General features: G+C 34.9%; 1 protein-coding gene across 3 annotated transcripts in view; it reads left to right on the top strand.

The window, feature by feature from the left end:
* Window positions 1-25,479, top strand: part of nkain2 (sodium/potassium transporting ATPase interacting 2) — a 159,992-nt gene that overhangs the window by 116,124 nt on the left and 18,389 nt on the right. For all 3 annotated transcript variants that reach the window (XM_058755953.1, XM_058755951.1, XM_058755950.1), the window contains one exon: window positions 2,933-3,133. In XM_058755953.1, coding sequence (XP_058611936.1) covers window positions 2,933-3,133 — 201 coding nt within the window. The remainder of the gene's footprint in view (window positions 1-2,932; window positions 3,134-25,479) is intronic.

Here is a 25,479-nt window from a genome sequence, read left to right as displayed (position 1 = left end):
TGTTACACAGACTCTATTATTTATTTATTTACTTACATACGTACTTATTTATTTATTTTGTTTGTTTTTGTTGTTTATTCATTCATTCTTTCATTCATTTATTTATTAATTTATTTATTTAATGTGTGTGTTAATTTTTTTATTTAATCTTAAATTTTCCATGGACCCCCTTGAACCCTCATAAAAATATGTATGTTTGTTTGTATAGCAATTAATTCCTTCAAAAATTCAAAAAGTCTGTTTGTGAAAGATGTTTGTGTACTTTGTATGGATGACACCGTATTCAGTCAAAGCTGTGATTCATTTTTTTGCATCAAGATGGCTATTTATGTCTGTCACTGGAGCGTGATACATGTGTTTCTGAGGACAAACAAGGCTTTGCCCTGCGCTGCTATACAAGGGATATTGATTTGGTGGAAACAAATCAATCCAACCATTCAGGTTCTTTGTATATGTTTTAATAAGAAGCGAGGGTGCACCGAGACCTCTGTTTGTATTCTGCAGGACGAGAAGTGCTAAGCATCCTCTGAGGAGGACCAGGGCTTATTCAGGCAGAGTTATTCAGGAGCCTTTCAGGCGACCAGTGTCATTCTCATGCTGAGATAGACACTGCAGTGTGAGGTTGGGCAAGTCTTCAACAAAACGTCTGCCGTTAGTGTGCGTTTTGAAATGGATTAAAAGTGCTTTATCACATCACCCACACTGGCTGGGCAAACAGTGAAGCCATTTACGGAGGCGGGCGAGTGATTGATCCTCCAGCAGCCTTTAAGAAAACATAATGGGGACTGTGACTCGGGCCCCTCAGATGATTCACTCTGCCTCAGAAAACACTGGAGGGAAGTTTTCCACAAATGCTAAAGAGCTGCTTTTTTTTATTATGGAAATTTGGTAGCAGTTTCTTTTTTCAATATAATCACAGTTTTGATGTTGTTGTTTTCTAGAATTGATATTTACTCTTGAAAGTTTGGACAGGACATATTAAAGAATAAATAAATAAATTAGTTTGTACAGTATAAAAACCATTACACCTATGGAGAGTCCCCGTAAACCACAAATTCAAGTACGTGTGTGTGTGTGTGTGTGTGTGTGTGTGTGTGTGTGTGTGTGTGTGTTTGTCTAATGATGATAAATAAATAAATAATGCATATATCATTAACAAAATAAAAAACACACATTAATATTTTATATTTTTATATAATATATTTATTACTCGTACACAGCATATTTATACAAATAAATATTTTTTTATTATTATTATTAATATATATATGTATATCTTATTCTTATATTATACATTATATGTTTTGATATATTTATATAATGTTTATATATAATATTTTTGCATTTATTTGCAAAACATACACTTAATTAATATGAAGTATTACTACAATTTAAAACAACTGTTTTCCATTTTAATATATAATTTATATAAAATAATCAGCAGGAAGTTTTCAGTGTCACGTGATACTTCAAAAATCATTTTGATATGCTGATTTGGTATTTTGAAGTTTTTGATTTATATAAAGTTCAGAAGAACAGCATTTATTTGATTTTGTTTTTACTTTTTAAATGTATGTATGTATGAATTTATTTATCATGATCACCGATTGGACAAAAGTCTGTTTTTTTAAAGATTTCTAAAGATTGATTTTGTCAGTTTTTAGTGCTACACTAGCTGACCTAAAATCTAAAAGACTTGAACTGAAAGTCAGAAAAATTCTTATTTTTATTTCTTTAGGCACTTCTTAAGACTGTGCTTCTAAGCTGTTGTTGTTGTTGTTGTTTTTCCTCAGGAGGAAAATGTCTCCTGGGGAGCTTCAGGTTCCTACATGAATAGCACGCTCAATGCCAAGCTTCAACACTTGTAGGACCTGAAATCTGGCTTTAAAATGCATGATCGCTGCTCTTTAGAGGGATTTCTCGGAGCACTCGGCGCGTGCATCACATTTATGCAGTCGTTCATCTGTAGGTGTGAGAGTTAGAGCTCAGTTTCTTTCTTCCTGCTTTGTGTCTAGGCTTGGCGTGTGTTTCTTAAGACTGATGGATTTGTTTGAATATGTTCTCTGCGTACTCAAAGCCCTGGTGAATAATCCTCCGCTTGTGTAACTGGCATTCACTCAAATGACCCAGGATATTGCAAACACTTCAGTCGCCAGCGTGCAGATCATTAAGGCTGAAAAATGGCACACAAAAGTGAATTTGGGATTTGAGAAATGTGATTTCTTCCGCCACTTGATCGTGGAATTAATCTCATGCCACATTTATAAGTATGTGTTGGCTGGTTGCATGCTCTGCGAGTCCCTTTGACATCTCAAAATTAACCACATAAGAGCCACTTAAATAATTGCGCCTCAAAATGTTAAAAAGCTTCAAACTGATTAATAAAACAACAAAATGCAAGCCCTTCGGTGGCTGCTAGGGATGCTATTTCCAGTGTCAGACAACGTCTGACTTCTTAAATCGCGAGCGTAAGTATTACACTGATCGTGAGCCAGAATATATGATTATTTTAATATAAACAAATTCATGAAATCATAAAGGTTAGAATGCGAGGCCTCTCACTAGAGAGAAATTCCTTGCTCTCTTAGCCGTCAATAAACGAGAGTGGACTGGATTTAGCTTGATTAAAATGTTCTGGAGTGCTTGTTCTTTGACCCACATTGTTAAATAAGTCAGTGTTCAGAGTATTACATCTCATAAGCTTGAATGCATAATTGAAATCACTCGATTGCCAGGAAATGGACTAACTTTACCATTTTTAAAAGATGATCTTTGGCATTTGTTCTGAATATACTCATATTTCTGGTGCCATTCCACTTGTTTCCTGAAGTTTGCACTATAGATAAGTGATTATTCAGAAACTATAAATTTCACTTGCATGTAGGTAATATTTAATAAAGCGTCTCTTCTGACTCATTCTTCTCTCCTGCAGGACACAGACCTGATTATGACCTTCAACATCTCCATGCATCGCTCCTGGTGGATGGAGAACGGCCCGGGGTGCAGGGTGACCCCCGTGACCCCTCCTCCTTCCTGGGCCCCGGAGGACCACCGCTACATCAGCATCGCCGGCTGTCTGCTGGAGTACCAGTATGTGGAGGTGGCCCACAGTTCCTTGCAGATTATCCTGGCTGTGAGTACAGTCTAATCCTTTACAGGCTTTTCTATCCTTTTGCTGTGCTTGCGATTGCAGCTCCTGGTATTAAATATATATAGTCCTTTATTATGCATGGAATTCTGCAGTGAAGTGTTGGGTGTACAGTGACAGCTAAAATGTAAAATTGACTGTTGCCGAGTATGAGAAGCTCTTGTTTAGAGTCAAATTCGGTGCAGCGCATTTGTTTTTGTCTATTTAAAACCTAACCAGTTGATTACACCAGCTCGGTTGTAAATAACGGTTCAGGAAATGCTTCTGAATATGAGAGGCATTGAGAAGTTTGGCTGGGCTCCAGTGCTGATATTGCTTGAATGCGGGTTGTTAATAGGAGCTCAGCATGATGCCTTCCTCCGAGTCTTTATTCTTTATCTCTTCCATTACCTGCGACACCTGCTTCTACCCCCCCTCAACAATCAGCATCTCTAATGCAATAGTGAAGTGAACCCCCTCCAATGTGGATACAGCAATTCTCTGATTACAAGCCTGTACAAGACTATCCCTCGGCTTTCATTCTCGCACACCGAAATCTAATTTATTGCTGTTTTTCCAACGCAACATGAAATCAAAATTGACCCTGTTTACTGCATGATTCATCAGCGTACGTTATTTTGTTTGTTTTCATAATCGAGCTGTAATATCTTTTGATTTCTAACCAAAAGATTTTTGTTTTCTGTTGATGGAACCAAGGCCGCAGGGGCAAGGAAAAATGATAACCAATAATATCATAGCCTACTTTTCACGATCCAGTCAAATCCAAATGAATGCAGTGAAGTCGTACACAGTAGTTTGAGCCAAATATTATGTTTCACTTGAAAAGGAATCACATTACAGATGTTAAATGGGTAGTTGACATGAAATTTCAAGTAGTGACAGCAGTATCCTGCAGTATGAAATGATACTTTCGCTTTTTTCCTTCAGTTTTTATATATTTTTTTAAAGTTTTTATTTTAATTGACTTAGTGTTTCTACTTTAGCTAAAGTGTAGTCAATAATTGTAAATATTATATTAGTTTTTTAAAGGGGATATATCATGAAAATCGGACTTTTTCCGTGGTTAAGTGCTATAATTGGCCAACCCAGAAAACGTAAAAAAGGACAACCCAGTTATTTTCTGTGTGCGTTCTTCGGCTGTGTGCTCTCAGAAAACCGTATATCAGAAATTTAAACTAATATGGCTTTAAAACACATGATTTCAGCACAACAGGCATGATAATCAAAACCAAACAGATGTTTGTAGCAGAGTATCTGAGGTACCAGCTGTAAAGGCACAGCCCTATATAATAATAATATACTATGAATTGTATTTTTTATTTGTAATGTACATATTTTAAAATATAATAATTTATGTATGACAATATATTACTACTATTACTACTACTGTGAATAAGCAAAAAAAAAAAACATTTTTAAACAGTTTTACATGAAGTAAGGATTGCCACACCACAGGAATTCCCAATTTCATGACAAATATTACCAATACAAATATATGTTGCAAATATATTTGCAATACATGTTTGTCATCTACTGCACATTTTAAAGGCAACAGTTGTAAACACTGTTTGTATACAGATATGTTTTTTGTGCATAATACCTCAAGTAAAATGATTACAGTGCGAGATGAGAGCATTTCTTTGTGAGACCCGTATATCTTATCAGGTGTGATGTCAGGTGGTCAGTAACTTTAATGGTGACCACCGGAGTCTCATAAAGAGCTGTAACAGAGCACAGGCAGGTATCGGCTCCATTCACCCCGGTATTTATAGACCTTCCTCTGTTAGGACTGATGTTCCTGTGGAGATATTATACAGCGAATAGTGGAGGAGAAAGGCAGCTGCGTGTCTGTGCCGACAGAGAGCCTGGTGGGAGCTTTTAGTGGCTTTGTGGTGCCCCCTCTCCAGAGAGGAAAGCAGGAACCACTATTCCCTATTGATGGTCTGATCAACTGCAGGAAGCTATGTGCAGTTTGGGGGGGCGGGATTACACACCCACATAGATAGATATAAAAAATACCTATTTCATTTTTTCTCTCCATGTTCTCATAATTACAGAGCTTCTCGTGAGTTTGCTTGAGTATGAGAGAATCCCAAGGCTGCTGAGGTGTTTTATAATGACTTCACACATGCCATGTAATTAGGCGTGTGTTGATGAAACAGATCTGAACGTGTCGCTGTTGAAATGACAATATTGAAGCACACCTGCTTCTCGAGGGAGCTTCACCTTCTGACTGTGAACCTGAGGGAATTTGGCTTCAGTGTGTTTTTTTTTTTTTTTTTACTGTTCCTTGTGTTGAAGTACCGTCTGAACAGATCCTTTATTTTAGGGAATTGTTCTTTAAACCTAAAGGGAACATTCTCTTTACCTAAAGATTCATGGATAACAAACAGTCCATTCTGGGAACATTCAGAGAACCAAACACTAGTGTTTCCAGAACATTTTAGGAACTAAAAATTGTTAATTGAGTCATTTATAACAGTGAAATAGAAATAGAAATAAAAATATATATATATAAAGACAGTTGATGGAAAAGTATGAGTAAAGAACTATGGAATGAATGTGGATGTATGTTTTAAAATGTTTGAGTCTATTTAATTTTATTGAAAACTGTCAGTGTACTGTTTCTGTCAATATGAGATTATTATAAAAGATTATAGTAATTATAAAAATATAGGCCTATATATTAAAGCTTCTAAACAAATAATAATAATTTGATAATATTATTAAACAAATATTGTTTAAAAATAAATAAATATAATGTAATATTTTTCTTATTATTATTATTATTATACACAAACTGTAATAATAATAATAATAATAATAATAATAATAAACTATGAAAATAAAAAATTAAGAAATTATAGAAATGAGACCGTTTATGAAAATGTAGGAGTATAGAGCTGTAGAGTGAATGTGGAAGAATTTAATAAAAAAAATTCTTATTGAAAGCCAGAGAAGGTTACCATTTGCCCTCCATTTAATTTCATTGCTGTCTAGGAGATATTAAAGAGATCTCATTTGTGATTTTTCTTTCTGATGGGTCACAAAGAACACTTTCATATGCGGAATAAGAAATATCGTTAGGGGCTGTCAGATATTATGTAGGAAGCCGTTGAAGTCATTGCATGTTCAATAATGCTTAGTCTTCTAAACACAGAGGCTGTTACAGTAGGCCAGTGTCGGGAGAACGCATGGTGCCAGGATCAATATGACAATGATTGAATTAAGCTCTCTCTGAAGCTTTGAAAGGGACGAGACATATGTCTGTGTCAGCAGAAGCGAGTTGAGTCCCACCACTGGCTGCTGCTGAGACTGTTCCTACGGAGTGTAAAACAATATCAAGGCCTGAAGTTTATTGCTAGCATTTTGTTCATGGTGTCCCTTTGGAGAGTCACACTTTGGGTTGTTCCTTAAACCCACCAAGCTGAGATGAGCTAACTTTATTGCTTCAAGTTTCTTGAAGTTTCTTTGTTATGGATTTCAAGTTGTTTAAAATGTTGTGACATGGAACATGTTTGTTCAGTAGTCTGCAATATACATATGGATATCAGTACCATATGGGCATTAGCAGAGATAGATTTTTTAATATATTTATCAGCGTAGAATATATAAACTATTTGACAGTTAATCGGTCAAGCTTGTTTCCCTGTTTTTACATTTAGATTACTTTTGCTTCATCTAATATTCATTGAATATTAATAAAACTAATAACTAAACACAGTTAATTGTAATATTTAGCCAATCTTGGTATAAATATACATTTTTTTATGCTGTATTTTATGATGATGTGATGCCTGAATTCACTTGAAGTTCATTTTAATTTATACTGTTTTATTTGGACAAAATTGTAAAGAACTTTGGTATTAACTATTTATCATTCATTGGCCGTAACAATAAAATAATTTCATATTTTGTGATATCAATAATATACAATATGATATTTATATAATATACACCACCATTCAAAAGTTGAGCTTTTTTTTCGTAAAAAAAAAAAAAAAAACTCTATTATGCTCAATAAGGCTTCATTTATTTGACTAAAACAGTAAAACAATAATATTGTGGGGTTTTTGGGGGTTTGGTTTTCAAAACTTTTTTGAATGTATAATTTATTCTTGTGATGTCAAAGCTGAATTTTCAGATATCATTCTAATATGCTGATTTGGTGCTCAGGTAACATTTCTTACTATTATCAATGTTGAAAACAGTTTTCTGCTTCATGCTTTTGTGGAAAGCTCCATACATTATATTTGAAATGAAAATCTTTTTGAATATTGTGAATGAATTTAATTTAATTAAATTCATAAATTCATTTAATTTTAATGCACCCTTGATAAATGTAGTGCAACCATCCTTTTATGCCTTGAATAAAAGTATTAATTTCTTAAAAATCATACTCACCCCAAACCTTTGAATCATAGTGTATATAATGATATTAATATATTTCATGTCCATATCTTTACTTATTTGGTTAGCGGCTGTGTAATTATCCAGATAGTGTACGCTCAGCCAATCATCCATTGCATAATAGACTCTTTCAGGGCGATACAAAACAACAGTATTAGTGATGATGGCTGTATGTGTCAGTACATTATCCATTACATAATATTTGCTGTTTAAATCCATTTCATTCAGCAAAATTCAAAAGCATTTGTCAAGACTGTTACGGCTGAGGCACAAGTTCTTCCAGAGCTTTATCTGCAGTGTAGCAACAGTCTTGTTTATGCAACCAGGTGACCTCAGATGCTCATTCATAATGTGTTTTCTCTGGAAACGTCTTTGTTTGCAGCAACATCTCAGAGAAGAAATTCATAATTGATCCTAGAAATACACGCCAGTGCTGTTTCTTATGTTTCAGACCCTCCCCAGATACACAGTTGTGTCTGAATGCATAGACAACATTTTCAATCATCCCCTCAAGCTCCCAGATACATAATGATCGTCTTTGTTCCCCACACAGAAATCGGGGTGTTGAAAAATTGACTCGTTCATTATTTTCTCCTAAAGCGAATAAGTGCCTCTTTGATCGGTTAACTATGGAGACAACCGCTCTCTCGCTCCCTCTTCCCACTTCTCATTTTATCTAGCTGACAAGAACACAATTGATCAGCAAATTTCGCTTGTCTTCTCTTTCGCTAAAACACTGTCATTTGACAGAACACAAAGTGTCCAAGTAATAATTTCTTATCTCATATTTATTAATGAAAATAACCTGGAGGTTAATTCGATTCAGTAATATGGAGATGGATGTGGCTTGTTGAAAGGGCGTTGATGTGAACTACAGTAATGACAGCTCGATCTTCACACACAGAGATAATTATGTGGATTACAGAGGAGGCATCTGGGAGGGAGTGCTGTCATTTCACTGCTAGCCAGCCACTTCTGGCTTTTTTTTTTTTCCCGAACGACACCTGCAGCGGGCTCCGAGATGCGCCTTTGGTCCCATTGTTTTCCCGCGTCAGAGCAACAGTGCGGCACCTTCAGTTAATTAGGTTTCTCTCCCAGCCGAAATGGATGTGGAGCCTTCGACCATTCATTTACAAGCATCTCAGACATTAGTAAGGCTGCATGCATCATTACACAGTAAGGGAGCGTCAGTCTGAAAGTAATTAAGTAGAGTTGTATGATAATGAAAGGCCCGTGGTGTGAGCATCGGGAATCGTACACCGATCGCTTCGTGATAATCCTTCTGTCTTTGCAGGGCCAATGCACTGAAATCTCACCATGCAGTTTAGCATGGAATTTCCCAGGAAAAATATTCTCTAACCACTCGCTGTCCAACTTGACCTAGTGGTTTGTGCGCTGGCATACGCATTTAAATGAAGTCATTAAGTCAGCTGTCATTCTTTTCAGTGCAGACACGCCTCTTTCCTATGCAAATGAATCTTATTATAGAATGCACTTTATTTACAAAACTCAGCGCTGTTTGCTTGGTGCAATTAACACGCTTTTCTCTGGCTGCAGAAAGCAGGTGGTATGCAGAATTTTATTTAAATGATATCTGAGGTTATTTTCTCTAAATGAGCATGATTGATGCAAAAGACTAGGCTTATATCCCTTCCTGCATATTAAAGAGCAAATTTGCAGGCAATCATATAGACTATTGTTTAAAAGTTTGGGGTCAGCAAGATTTTTGAAAGGTTTTAATACTTTTATTCAGTAAGGATGCATTAAATTGATCAAAAGTGACAGTAAAGACATTTAGAATGTTACAAAAGATTTCTTTCTATTTACCCAAGAAACCTGAAAAAAAATCACGGTCATGGTTTCTAAAAAATATTGAGCAGTGCAACTTTGTTTTCAACATTGATAATAATAAGAAATGTTTCTTGAGCACCAAATCAACATATTATAATAATGTGACATTGAGGACTGGAGTAATGGCTGCTGAAAATTCAGCTTTGCATAACAGGAATAAATTATATTTTAAAATATATTAAAATAGAAAACAACATTTTTTTTATTGAAATATTATATTGTAGTATTACTGTATTTTTGTTGAAATAAAGAGACTTGTTGAATGGCTTGATGTTGAGGTCAAGAAGAAATCAAAATGGACTATCTAAATTTTTAAAGTAAAAAGGGTTCAAACAAAAACAAATTTCCTCATCATCTTACCCTCATGATATTCCAAAATTTGTATTTTTTTTTTTGTTCATACAATGAAATTTAATGGGGCCAATGTTGTTTTGGACCCCATTGACTTCCATAGACAAAACAGTTGAAACATTATTCAATATCTTATTGTGTGTCCCACAGAAGCGAGCAGATGTGGAACGATAAGAAATTATTAAATAATTTTTATTTTGTGTGAACTGTCCCTTTACTGTGAGTAACATCCATAGCATAAAAAGCATAGTTTCATATACATTACTGTAAAATAGGTTGCAAATGCTGTTCCATGTGAACTTTATATACAGCTATACAGCTAATATACAGCTGTGTGGTGCAGGTGGGCATTATTAGTGGCTGGGCTCCCCTGTACAATGTGAAAGAAAAATGTTGTCGAATGCAGGTTAGGACCTGGTTAAGTTTTTTTATTGTTAACTTTTAGAAGATGTTTCTGCGGGCCTCTGACTAAATCCTAAGCCATTTGAGCAGATCAGATTTATATGGCAGAACTTGTGTGATATATTTCCTCATTTGAAGATGTCACAGTGGACTTCAAACTTATTTTTGAATAACCATTCTGCAGACACCAACTTTGGAGGTCCTTTAGAGGAGAGTGTGTTAATTTCCACAGGTGCTTGTGAAGAAACAGAGTATGCACTTGTATCTGCTGCTGCTTACAGCGAGTGCATTGTGGGAAAGAGAGAGAGGAGAAGAGGGGAAGAGAGAGGGATGGTGGGATAACACTTCTCATCTGTGATTAATGCTCTCTCCCTCACCTTCTGCCCTGAGTACTCGTGAGGTCTGTTGTGTTGCTATCCACCAGTGTCTGCAGTGCTGTAGACAAGAGGAAGAGGAGACGTTTTTGTCCCCACTCGTGTCATATGCAGAAAATAGGACTCACCTGAAACAAAACTATTTTGTATGAAGCTTATTTCTGACACAGAACAAAATGTAGAAACTGTAATTGCAACTTATTGGTCTCACATTTTTTTTCTTGTAATTCTGAGAAAATAAGTTTGAATTGTGAGATATGAACTCAGAATTGCGAGAAATATTTTTTCTGCCAAGAAATTAAAAACAAAAACAATTCTGTCTCACAATTATGATTTTTTTTCTTGCAGTTCCTTGCAGTTCCGAGTTCATATCTCACAATTCAGACCTTTCTGTTCTAAGGATTGAGAGAAAAGTCTTAATTTTGAGAATTGCAAGACCTAAGCTTAAAAATAAGTTTAAATTCAAGATATTAACTCAAAACTCTGAGAAGAAAAGTCAGAATTTTGAGATATAAACACAAAGTCAGAATTGTGATCATTCAGATTTTTTTCTCACAATTCTGAGTTCATATCTCACGATTCAGACTTTTTTCTCACAATTTTAACTCTCAATTCTGCAAATAAAAGAATTGTGAGATATAAACAAAAAATTGCAAAGAAGTTCGTTTCCACCAAGCAATAAAAAACTTAAAGACATAATTGAGACTTTTTATCTCACAGTTTGCACTTTTTGCACATTGCAATAACACTTTTCTTCTCAGAGACAAAAAACTCTGAATTGTAAAATTGTGAAAGTCGCAAATTTTATTCCATGGTGGAAATAAGCTTCCATACTTTTATACTACCATACACACTGCAAATGTACTGAAATAGCATACATCTAACTGACATTCTCCACACAAGTCCTTTGTGTGGTTTAGCTGAATGACTGGCTCGTATTCATTTTCGAGAGTCCACCTCTGGGGCGCTGGGAACTGTTCCTGGGCAGATTTCTCCTTCACAGTGAGAGAGAAGGAGAGAGTGTTGGCAGTCAGTTGGCCAAACCTCTGCTCTCTCTCTCTTTCACACAGACACAGATATGAAGGGGAGAGTGGGGCTCTCGTATGCATGGATGCATCAGCAAATGAGCTGTGTCCAGCACACCAGAGCAGCACTGATGTCGCACGGCCCTGGGATCTGACTGACCATGAGCAGACTGTGTAACCAGAAGGCTTTCCAATAGACAGTCTAGTCAAAAGACCTGCTCCCGTTTCAGGGTTGTGTGCCATTCTGAGTTGAATTGAGAATGGATTTTAAAAATTTCAAATCAGTTTTTGAATTTGAATTAAAGGGATAGTCCAACAAAAAATGAAAATTCTGTCAACATTTACTCACCTTCTTGTCATCCTGAACCTGTACTGTATATCATACATTCTTCTGTGAGACATAAAAGTAGATAGTTTGAAGAATGCTGGGAACAAAACACAGTTTCAGTTCTTACTGGACTTCCAGTTTGTGGAGAAAAAATGCAAGAGAAGTCAATGGGAACCAACTGAAACTGTTCGGTTACCAACGTTCTTAAAAATATCTTCATTTGTGTTCCACAGAAGAAAGAAACTTATACAACATGAGGTTGCGAAACAATGACACAATTTTATTTTTGAGCAAACAGAATGCAGAATAGCCATTTAAATGTGAATGTAAGGAAGCAGAGTTAAATTCAGCTACAGTGACTCATTTTTAACTAAACAAAATAACTTAGTCAGAGCTAATTAGCTGTTTTTATGCCATAGAGTAGCTAAATGTTGGGTATTTTAGCCAGAGATAGAAAGAGAGTGAGGGTTGGTTGATTGCTAGTCTCCTCCCACTCCTCCACCAATGAGAACACAGGAGAGCTGATTATTCTGCACCGGTGTAGGTCTGGAATGACCAGCGCAGTTGTCCTTTGGGAGATGCATTATGATCACTCAAATCTTTTCTGTCCATTTATATTTTCACTCTGTGGTATGATCACATAAGTGTTTCTTCTTTGACCTCTTGTGTGATTATTTTTGAAATTACTTATTATATATTTTTTTATTTCCCCCTTGTTCAGACTGCAAATAAAAAGGTCCTATATGTATTATTTTTTAATGTTTTTGAAAGAAGTGTCTGATTCTTGAAAATACTATAAAAAATGGTAAAGTATTAATAATTTCATTTCATTCATTTCAAATAACTGTTTTCCTTTTTTTTATTATTATTATTATTATCATTCCTGTGATGGCAAAGATAAATTTAGCACTGAAGCCTTCACGTGATCCTTCAGAAATCATTCTAATATGCCGATCTGTGGTTCAAGAAACTTTTATTTTTATTGTTATACCATCTTTTTCTGGATTCTTTGTCAAATAGAAAGTTAAGCAGAATAGCATTTCTTTTAAATAGAAATATTTTGTAACATTATAAATGTATTAACTGTCATCATAGGTAAGTAGATAGATAGATAGATAGATAGATAGATAGATAGATAGATAGATAGATAGATAGATAGATAGATAGATAGATAGATAGATAGATAGATAGATAGATAGATAGTTTGTTGCTTCAGAAGCTAGTTATCTATGTAGACAGCAAGTGAGCTCACTAGGAGCTGCAATGAGAGCTTCAGTACCTCGTACGATTGCTTTTTATTCATCTTGCATGCTATTTTAAATATTAAATGCCATCTCTATTACACAGACTTTACAGTAATGATAGTGAGCAGCTAAAGCATGTGGACTATGAAAATTTCACATCATAGTAATCTCTGCTATGTGGGCGCTGGGCGGATTCTCATCCCTGGTGCTTACCTCCACATCAGCTGTCATAGCTGTGCGGTGTGACATATGCTAACAGAAATCTCAGCTAGTCTCTGTTTGTGTCAAGCCCCAGTCTCTGTTCTCATGCAGAGGATTGTAACAGGCCTCTACTAAGATGACTGGGTCATGGCAGGTTTGTAGGACTTATGCTGTCTTCTGACAGCTGGTGATTTTGAGTCACCTCCTTTTCGTTATTATACTTGTCCCAAACCTGCGTGCTTCTCAACTGTAGCCAGAGAGTCCAGCCTAATGAAAGCCTCTATTAGCAGCTATACTGATGAGTTTCTGAGAACATTAGCAGTGACTCTCATAATCAATCAAGCCTTGTTTAATTACAGTGCATCATCTTATTGATGCTAGAGTTATCGTTATGCTCTGCAGATCTCAATTGCCTGTACTAGGGCAGGGTGTTATAACCAAAAACAAATCTCTTTACTATTTAGGCTATTTAGTGTATCTTGATATGAGTTCACTGCAGAATGGATTGATTGATTGATTAATTGACTGTTCAAATGAATGTAAAATATACTGTATATAGTTAATTATTTATGAATTAACAAATTCATTTATTTTAATTCGATATTAAATATTTATTTTATTGTACTTATTTAATGTAAAATAAATACATTTATTTATTTATGTATGTTAATTAATTTAAATTAGTTTTTAATGTATTTATTTTATAGTGTTTGTTTAATTTAATATAAATATATTTATTTTCTTATTTAAAAATATAGATTTTTTTTTTAACCAAACATGGCTTCTGCATCTATTTATTTTTTATTATTATAATTTTTTTTAATAAATCAAAAAGAACAGCTACCAAGTAGATTCAAGACGTGTTTAATGCTGCAAGGTAAAGTAACATTTCTATTCACCAATATAAAATTATTTAGTATTATTTAGTAAATAAAAATATTATCTGCGTATGATTTACTAAAACATTCCAATACATGACAAATGCTTCGCAGAGCCTTCTGTAAATATTTTGTGTGATGAAACTGAATCAGAGTTTTGAATTAAGTGATTTAAATAGACGATTTCCACTGCTGTCCATTTCCACCAATTAGATATTTCTTAACACACTCAGCAAAACTAATATAATGGGGGAACTTAATGACCAAATAAAAAGCAATAATGTTGCTTAATTTTACATTAGCAGCAAGATCTTCACAAATATATTGTCAATATATAGCCTTAATTAGTATGTAGTTGTTCAGCTTTGATCCTGAGTCCATTAGTGCCAACATTAAACGAACAAGCTTTCTTGATTCCAGATTTCCTCAATTTATTTGCTTTGTTAAAAGCCCCGCTTTTCTGGGTTTTATGTACCTTTTTCATATTAAGTCTGTTTATTGAGCGGTAGAATTTGCATAACCCCCTGTGTGCTAACAATTCTCCCGGTGTGGCATCTCTTGAGATGCATGGAGGGAGATCCTTGCTCGATTTTCTCAGGGTAGCCGGTTTAATACTGCTTGCTTTCTGAATTCTCAGGATGACTGATTGGGATCCCAAGCTCACACATTTATTTCAGCAGCTGAACCTAGACGTGTCTCACCTTCCGCTGTTCATTTCTTTGCCCATTGTTCTGAGCTATTTGTGGCAATGATAAGAAAATGAAGGAAAGGTGAGTGCCAGGTTCGTGAGGGAAATGTATGCTGTATCGAATGGGAAAAAACAAACGCTGAATCAAACTGGATGCAATCATTGCAGAAAGGCTAAAAGGATTATCCGCTCAAAAGTGATTTATCAAACTCTGACATGGCTGATTGTTAACTATGGTATATATTTGAACCCTTTTTTTTCCTGAAATAAAGTCAAGGAGTGAGCTGGATCCATGTTCAAATGCATGTTTTGTTAGGGATGTTCTTGTGTTCAAAAACAGCTTGACAGAATGGAGTTTCAAGATGTGTTTTAACTTAAAAACGCAATGCTTATGGAACATGATGATAGGCCAGAAATTAAAAAACATTTGGAGTCCAACAGTAATTGCCCTGAAATGTATTGTGGGTTTATTTATCTGTGTTTTGAGTGTAGTGGAGGTGCTTTATGATGAAAGGTGCTGCTTCAAAGCGTCGCAAAAAGATTTCTGTGCGTTCTGACGTTAAAAGCCTCACGGAGAAGTTTTGCCTCTAAATTCATCCCCTTCAAAGCACAGCAGCTAAATAATAATAGAGCTAAAAATAGATAAACTCACTAATCAAAATTACTGAGTACTTTTTGAGCAACTAGTAAACCACCTTGATCCCTATAGTCCAATGGTAGAATGCTTTGCATTTTATTTAATTATTTATATAGTTAGTTCAATTAGTTCAATATTTTTAATATATATATATATATATATATATATATATATATATATATATATATAAATTAAAAATATATTTTTAATTTTAATTAATTTTATTTATTTTTTAATTTATTTTATTTTATTCTGCATTTATTTGTTTGTTTGGGATGTACTACATAATGGGTGCTTTTTCCAACATTGAAAAAGTTTTAGCTAATCTAACTAGTGACTCCAGATCATGTGAGTTTTCGTTTGTTAAAAAGGCATTTAAAAATGAATGAATCCATCTCCCATTAGCCATTATGCAGATGTGAGCATCCTTTAGCATTTATATTGAAACAACAACAACAACAATAACCTTTCTTAAGCTGTCAGTAGAGGAACGATTTATGGAGCGCCTAAAGAAGAATAGGTAACTGTTTTGACAAAACATAACACCCAGTGGAGAAGAAAATCAATTGACCTCATTACTTGCCAATCCCTCAAGACCTCTATGGAAGCCTATTGCCATAGCCAATTTCGATTCAAGACTTAATTTGGTGGCGAGGATGAGTTGTGCTCGGCAAATCATCAGCATGGCAGATGCCAGTGCGGCAGGCGATTGCCATCAGCTCTCGTAAATGTCAACACTAGGCGAACTCCCCGGTGATCTTATTCAAAGTCTATTTTTGTTTCTTTTTATCCATTTGTTGACCCCTTTCATTCTCTTTCTTGTCTTGCTATTTTCTCCGTCACTCTGGCGGAGTGAGTAACGACGCGGGCCGCAGCTGAGTGACAGGAGGTCTGATATCGCCGGCCCGGCTGACGTGGCCGAGCATCTCATCTGATAAGTCAGAGAAATCGGTGACCGCGTCTGAATGGCGGAGCCCTATTACCCAAACATCACACACGGCATGAGCAGAAAGCTGACAGGAGTCAGCTGAGCAGAGCTGGTTATATAGTATAAATTCAGAACGATTGTGAGTGTTATATTTAGCAATTTATTCAATAAGTTAATACTGAGTAACTAAAGCAGCACATTGATAACATTGTTCTTCATCATATTTGCTGAATCAAATCCAATACTTGTTTCTTCTTACTAATTTTGGGGTGATGTTTTGCTTTTGCATGTCATACTTTCTGACAAAATATGATGTGAATACCTAGCTTTTTTTTGCTTTTATCTGTGTTTGTGTGGTAATGTTGGATATCTTTGTGATTTTTTTTTCAATTTTATTATCTTTGTCTGTACAGCAACATGGAGTCTTCTCTTTCTCAATATATATATATATACATTGACGTTTATTGACTTAAACATCAGAAAAACAGCTACAAAGACATGATTCCTATCTTTACAACTATTTGTTCAGTTCTCAGATTTTTACATGTATAATTGGTTCTTAAGACCTAATCCCGATTTCCACTTTTTCCACTCCTTTGAAGATTTAAAATTAATTTATGAATTAAGTTAAACGATACTTTTGTTATTTTAATAATTGCATACAAGTTGATATATATATATATATATATATATATATACAGTAAAAGTAAATTGTACAAAAAAATGGTGGTTTTTGTTTGTTTGTTTGTTTGTTTGTTTATATTTTTGAACCCAGCATAATTAAATTAGGTAATATTAGGCTGTTTTTGCAAATCAGAAAAAAATCTATTCTTAAAAAAATTCTAAAATCTATATTACAGTATTACTGTAAAATTCTAACCGACTTTAAGCTGATTTTTTTTTTTTTTTCAGCACTGACATTACAGACAAATCCAGCAAGAAAGGGAATTATTAAAATCTTTAGAAGTTTATCTCATCTGAATACTCTGACAGATCAATGACTTGTGTGATGAAGAAGAGCCTTTCTGGACCAAGATCAATGTTCTACACTTATGATGCACAATATTAGCGGCTGGACTCGGTTGTCAGATTGAAACCATAAACTGTCTGTCATCGGTTATTGTACGCAGAGGTGTTGTTTTCTATGTTGCGTGTGTGATGACATAGAGAGATTATTCCAAAGCCCTGTCAAAACAAACATGCAATTTATTTACTGGAATCACTAGCAAGGTTTTTTTTTTTTAACCTTCCAGTAGCCTCGCTATCCAATATCAACCAATCCACCGCCTGTGGGCTTCAGCTTTAAATCCTTTTGTCTGTTCCTCTGTTTGTCAGGATAGAACCTTTCACTTACCCAGTTATACTCTAGCAGGAAAGGAAATATCTCTGGTGTGTTATAAAATTGCCATTACTGATGGAGGGCTTCAGGAGGTCACTGAAGCAATTATCCGAGAGTCGTTGCGGCTTTGCTCCGAGCGATGCCTGACCTCTTGATCTCAGCTGGACACCTGCCCGCCACCCATCTTTTCCTTCTAAAATATGAGTGCTAACACGTCAGGGGGCCATGAGGTCTGCCAAGCGTTATGTCGTGTGTCTTATTCAGTGCGCAAATACTCCTTCCCTTCGGCTGTCTGAATAACTCATAAGGCTGCTGTTATGATTTGTATGTTTTATGCCATTCTTTATGGAGGTCACGAATCAGTAGCATCACTCCTGGTGGCGTTTTTGTCACTTTACAGAGTGCAAAACCGGAAATGCAAGTGAGCGTCCACCAACACGCTCCAGGCCTTTGGCACTCTTGGCAGCCGGTTTGCAGAGCAGGTATTCAAACATTGTTTTGTCAAGATCAATGAGATGTCTGAATTCATTACTGTAAACAAAGAGCAATTATGCTCTTTACTTGGAGAGTCGGCTTTTACAGCAGACAATCAATCCAGGCACAATGGAGCTGGGAGCTCAGGGCCACGATATGAATTAGCATCAAGTGAAGGAAAAGCAGCTCTGCTGAAGCCAGTAAAAATTAAGCAGAAACACCAGAGCTGAAATGCATAACTTCCTCACAGCAGGGAAGAAGCAGGTTACCTATCTATGAAGGATATTATATTATATTATATTATATTATATTATATTATATTATATTATATTATATTATATTATATTATATTATATTATATTATATTATATTATATTATATTATATTATATTATATTATATTATATTATATTTTTTCATGGGTTGATCTCATGAAACTTTTCTTCTGTTTTTACATACAGTTCAATAGAAAGGATTTTTTTCATTGTGATCATTTACATAACAAACTCTTGTTTTTTCTCCTTTTTCATTTGTTTGGAATTCTAATTATCTTCATTGATGATTCTCATTACATTCTCATCAATGTAATATAGTGATTAATGAAATGCATTAAAAGTGACGTGTGTAATTTTCTTTAATCACATTTCTGCATAATTTTCTTTAATAAAATGTAATTAAACAACCCCCCCCCCCTTACAATTCTCATTATTGTAATGTAAAAATCCTGATGTATTTTTTGCATTTTAAATTCTTTTCTATATGGTTGGTTTGTTCTATATTGTTCTATAACTGTTTATGTTCAATTCCCCAACATAAAATGAATAGACAGTTGTATATAATAAGTTTTATTGACCCTATATTTACTAACTAACAACAGACAGTGAGTGTTCAGCATATTTTCTTTAAACCAACAGTTAAAAATGCTAAGTTACAATAACCAAAATCTAATGAGAGTTCTTTTTTATTAGTAATTTACATTTATGCATTTAGCAGACGCTTTTATCCAAAGCAACTTACATTGCATTCAAGTTACAGTTTTTACATTTTATCAGCTCTTGTTTTCCCTGGGAATCGAACCCATGATCTTGGCGTTGCTAGCGCCATGCTCTACTATTTGAGCTACAGGAAAGCTGTGGTAATTATAATTACAAATAAGTTGGTTTTGTTTTTATGTATTTTTGAGATTCACTCTAAAAGAACACATGACAATTGTGAATCTTATATGGAGAAAAGTCTTTATATAGAAAGAATAAAATGCAGAAAACTGCTCTCTATCCTGCTGTCAGACTCCTTACATACAGTATCCATCTTTAGAAGGAAACCTTTACTCCAGATGGAATAAAATTGCTTCCTTTCCGATCCCCATTCTTTGTATTGGAGAGTTTATAGGGTACACAGAGGTGTGATTTCTTCATTCGCTCCTTTCTTGCCATGGCAGGTTCACAAACATGCTTTCTGGAGTACTGTAGTCTGTGGAGGTCTGTGTTGTGTCTCTTCTCAAGAAGAGATTCCTCTATGAGCATCGGGTGCTACTTTATCATGGAGAAGCTTATCCCCTCTGGCTAAGTGCCTGCTCAATTGTGAAAGTGGAAAATTGGGTGTGATGTGTTGTTTGGAAATCAAAGCAGTTGTGATGAAAGTGTCTGCTTTACTCTCTTTTTTGTGTTCCTTCCCCACTAACACTGGCAAATTCTGCCAATTGTCAACAAAGCGCAAACTCTTGGCGTGTAGCACTGACTCACGGATTGCTGCCCTTTTGAAAAACATTGGCAGCAATAGATAGAGAGTTAAGTCTGTTATTGATGATTTCTGAAGAAGAAATTACTAAAACATGTGGAAGAGGCTGCAGTCTTGGCTTCTTGGCTTCTTGGCTTCTTGGCTTTGGTGTTGCTGAAGGGGTTTTAAATAATAATATTTACTTTATTTAATAATATTTACTTTTTTTATTTTACTTATGAAACATTAGTAATTTAATTAAATATGTTTATTAAATAAATAAATTGTTGAAAAGATCATTTGCTAAGCTGTTTAGGTAGTTGCAAGGTGGTGTTTTGACTGTCTGCTTTGTCTAGTTTAGGTTTTATTCTAAGTTCTAATTCTAATTCAAATTTATTCTAATTCATGTTGTGTTCTTTTATGCACTATGGAGTACCATATTAATACCATGTTTTTGTTTTTTTGAGAAGCATTTTTCTGTTGTTGTTAATTTATACTATAGCATCATTTGATTTATAGTTGTCACACAGGTTTAGCAATCATATTTATCTTCATTGCCTTGAAAACCCCAGATCCCTCTTTGTTTCTTACCAAACCATACTTTAGGAGCTGAGAACTCAAAGCAGTGAATGAAGGAAGTTCTTAGCCGTGATTAAAAAGCTTAAAAGGTTCATTTAGCATTGCTAACAAGACTTCTCTTTGCTAGCTCCGAGCTATAGCGTGGCCTTAGCCGCGCTAATGTACTGCATCTAATTCAGATTAACAGCCAGGTGAACGATGCCCAAGGAGGTCAGCACTGAAATTGGTTTATTCCGAGTACTAAAGGCAGCGAGGGGATATTCCATATAGGTCAAAAAGTGACTTTCTGAAAGCACAAGGACTAAATCATTTGTAATGTTTTAACAAATGATCGGTGTTTGTGTCTGTGATTAGAAATAGTCTGACATTTATCTTAGATGATCTGAATCGTAAATGAGGCTTTGAATGTTTAATTCTTTTGTTCCTTCGGCACGTTTTGTTCTAAGACTTGTGGTGGCACAGTAAGAAGGTCAAAGATGGCATGTCTGGTACTGCTGTAGCCCACAGCAAATGACCCAATTAAAACACTTACAGTCAAACTCTGGAACATTCATCTCTAATAAAATAGTCTGTTCTGTTATGTGGTGCATTTTCAAAGTACATGGTGCTGGATTATTTGCATAGTTTAAATGAATACTAGTTCAAAGTGCAATAACTAATGTTAAGAAATGCAACTTTAAAAGTTGAAAATGTGTTACTAAAATTAACAAGTTTCTGCCGGCTGAATGAACATATCAGTTTACTTTCTCACGTCACTAGCTTTTAATCTGCCACTTTGCTGGCTAACGCATGCATAAAAGGGACCAAGTGGACATAAACGAATGCAAAAAGAACTATCAAGACATTAAACATTTGGGTCGGACATCTGTGTATTTCTGTCACATTGTTTTAACCGCTTGAGGTACTACATTAGCGTCCTCTCTTTTGCCTCACACTGCTGTTCTCCACTAATGCAACATCTAGTCAGCATATGAATTACTTTATAATGATATGAAAGCATGTACTGTAGTATACTGTATATGCATGGTTTCACTGTCTGTGTTTCATATGCACATCTGAAGTGTCCCGCTCCGTGTAGCGTGTAGTCTTGAGTGTCAAAACAAACAGCACGAGGTGTCAGTGATTCCTTCTCTAGAGGCCACTCGTACTGTATAATGTATACATTTTGGATCATTTTACTGACTTGGGTCTTTGAATCTCCTACATCAAAATGAACAAATCGTTTTTTCGAGTGATTTCATTCATTTCAGCAAAATATAATTAAAATGTGACATGTTAATAGCCAAATTCCACAACACATATACTTACGCGATGTTTCGAATAAAAAAAAAAGCAATAATGCAACCAAGGCCACATTATGAAAAACAGAAACGATTAACTCATTGTTTCAGGTTATGCAGTCTTTTAGTTTCCGTTCATTCGTTTGTCACGTCACATCCAAATACACCGAAGCTATGCTGTCTGTCCCGGAAACAGAATTGATTCGAGTCATTCATTCATCCAGCCCCTTATGCAGTCCCGAAAACAGAATTCATTCGTTTATCTCTCAAGTCTTTGGGTTTTAGTTGTTCGTTATTTTCTCACGTGCCCGCTTCCTGGCTCAGTATCTTACAACAAACACAAACATTACATATTATTAACTTTATGCTATTATGTGTAGAAATCTTTGCTTTATCAAAGTGATTGTTCCTCATAATACGGATACATTTTAAAGCCAACTCTTTATTACCATATTCAATGTTAACCATCATGACAAAAATTCACAAATGTATACATTGTAAGAAATAAAAAAGCTTAAATTTGAGACCAGAAGTGTATGTGGTAAACACGAAATGAACAAATCTCTCACTGAAATGACTCGATGTTGCCGAGTCATATTAAAGATTTGTTCAAATTGAACAAATTGCTCATGAACAACACATCAATAGTATGATCATCACTAAACAGATCAATTGGTTAACGTCTAATACTTATGGTTAAGGATTTGAACAAACCTTTAACTCTAGGTTTGCGCATCAGAAATGATTATTTGTTAGTTGATTGTTAGCATTATCAGTTAACTAGCCTTTCCCTCTTTGTATTTCATTCTAACAGTCTTTTATTTTGTCAGTTTATGTTGACTAGCTGCTGAAAAGTTAGACTTTTCACAATTTTAGCATCTGTGCCCTTGAGCTAGAGCTAATCAAAGGCATTAGCCGTGTTTGTGATGTTCTGTCTGCTTTGAGCCAAGCAACACTCAATCCATTTGAAAACAAGACCGTTTTACTGAAAAAACAGTTTGACTTTACCACGATGACTCATAAAAAACACATCACTTCTCCTCTCACCCCATAAACGACCCCGACGCCAATATAATCAGCATTTCTTTGTGTCAGCTGTCCACGTTTTACAAGAACACGGCTGCTCTAAACGGTTGTCTATTTAAATCATTTCATAAAGAGTGCATAAACCATTCACCCTTGATTTGTGCTGAGAGTGCTGTGTAAAAAAAAAAAAAAAAAACACAACGCCGACTGCCCCCGAATAAGTGTTTGCACTTGGAAGATTGCAGAAGACGTTTGGTGCGTCAGGACATGGGTGGTTGTTGGCATGTTAAGTAGCTCACTAGCGCAGTCTATAAAAGCCAGGAGTGAGCAGCCCACCTGGAGAGAGGCCCAGCGCCCGAGGAGGAAGTCAAGGACATGTGAATTAGTCCAAGCCGCCAAGTGTGAGAGCGCAGTTTGAAGCAGGCATCCACATTGGCACAGAAATGGGTTGACTGATGCTGTGTCAACATACGAAATTGATTAAGCCAGGTGATTCTGCCCAGAAAAAGTGAAAGAAAGTAGGTTATCTAAGAAACTGATCTTAGTGAAAGTGAAGAAACACATTCAAAGGTTTTAGAAGATGTAAGATTCTTTACTGGGGCGCTAAGGTTTTGAAAAAAGGCTCTTATAAGCTCACCAAGGCTCCATTTATTGATGACCAAAAATACAGTTAAAAACAGTAAAATTGTGAAATATTATTACAGTTTAAAAGTTTGTTGTCTATTTTAATATGAAATTTATTCCTGTGATGTTCAGCAGCCATTTCCATTTTTGATCAATTTAATGCATCCTTGCTGAATAAAAGCATTAATTTAAAAATACTTACAAATAATAATAATAATAAATACTACCCCCAACTTTTAAACTTCAGTGTACATTTTGAAATTTTGGATGGTTTTGTTAAAGGCACAGCAGTTTAAAAAACAAAAAAAAATCATTTTAGTATCATGGTCAGAGAGAAAATTGAAGGGAATAACCTCTTGATAAAATTGCAGAACTGCACTTTTTTAATATGATGGATATCTCTGAAGGGAAACTACTTCAATGTGAATGGCTAAATTGTAGTAGTTTGTAAAACTGTCCGTAATATTTCAAGCTTGAGTGGTTGTATTAGGCTGATCAAACAGTGACCTTGTGCAGGAAGTGACTGTCAAGCCATTTCCGAAGTCAGAATTCACTTCTGTTTCAAATAATGCTCTACATGTTTGAGTTTTTCTATGTATAGTTTTGATGATTCATCATAGGCACTTAAATGGGAGTTTATTCATTATTCTGATTTCCACGGATGTAACTCGGTACACACAAGCACGTTTGCCTTTGTAGCAGATGTAGCTTAAATAACATTTGCTTTAAAGTGCTAAACCAGATTTATTTCATTGTGAAGTTGCTCCATGCTTTCAAGATAAACATATTAAACATTAAAACTCATTCATCGAAACTGCAGGCGATGAAGAATGAGTAAGCTTGTACGTGAGGTTCAACTTTAAGATTGCATCGAGATCAGTCCTTGCTCCCAGACGCATCCTCAATTATTTAGCACCTCCTTAGAAACCCTGCATGTATTATTCACATGTATAGAATCTAAATTTAGTCTTGTCTATTGGGAATGACATGGCAAAGGAAGAAGGAACACAATACAACAACATGTCTGTGGCTGTGAGTGAGTGTGTACCAGACTGAGTTCTTCAGAAGAGCACATCATGCAACTCTTATTCTCATTTCTCATTATTACTCATTTCTACAGAATGTAAATTTTGTGTGCTCATGACAGTAGAGCTCACTGTGTTGAATACAGTATCCCACAATGCAGTGAGCTTTCCTTGACCTTCCATTTACATTGTGAACATTCACCAGGCAGTAATAACTGTCTAAATAAAAGAAGTATTTTTCTTGGCTCTGGTTTTAATCAGGCGTAAGTGTCATTTTTACAATATTAATTAATATTTACTAATGCATATCATTTCACATATTACTTTTAAACATAGTTATATATCAGTATATTTATATAACATATAACTTTATGTTATTTCTAATTTTCGTAACATATATAACTTTATACTATAACTTTATATTTTCTTTTCTTCAGTATTCAGTATAATGCAGTACATTGAACATAACTATGATGTGTGCGTGCATACATTTTCTATATTTCAAAACTAAAAAATGGTCAAGATTTATATAGTTATTGTAGATTTTCAAATATATTGATATATTTTCTAGTGCTGTCAAGCGATTAATCGCAATTAATCGCATCCAAAATGCACATATACATAATATATGTGCTTGTACTGTGTATGTTTATTATGTATATGTAAAGACACACACATACAGCATATATTTTGAAAATATTTACATGTATTTACATGTATATATTTATATTCATATAAATTATATCATGTATAAATATATTTGATATATAAAAATAACATATTTTTGTTAATTATAAAAATGCATGTGTGTGTATTTATATATACATAATAAATATACACAGTACACACACATATTATGTAAACAAAAACTTTTATTTTGGATGCGATTAATCGCGATTAATCATTTGACAGCACTAATATTTACATAAACATATAGATTACAAACACTTGG

The sequence above is a fragment of the Onychostoma macrolepis genome, chromosome 20 (assembly GCF_012432095.1).
Source record: "Onychostoma macrolepis isolate SWU-2019 chromosome 20, ASM1243209v1, whole genome shotgun sequence".
NCBI classification, from domain to species: domain Eukaryota; kingdom Metazoa; phylum Chordata; class Actinopteri; order Cypriniformes; family Cyprinidae; genus Onychostoma; species Onychostoma macrolepis.
Note: the sequence above shows the minus strand (reverse complement) of the source record. Positions and strands in the feature narration are given on the sequence as shown.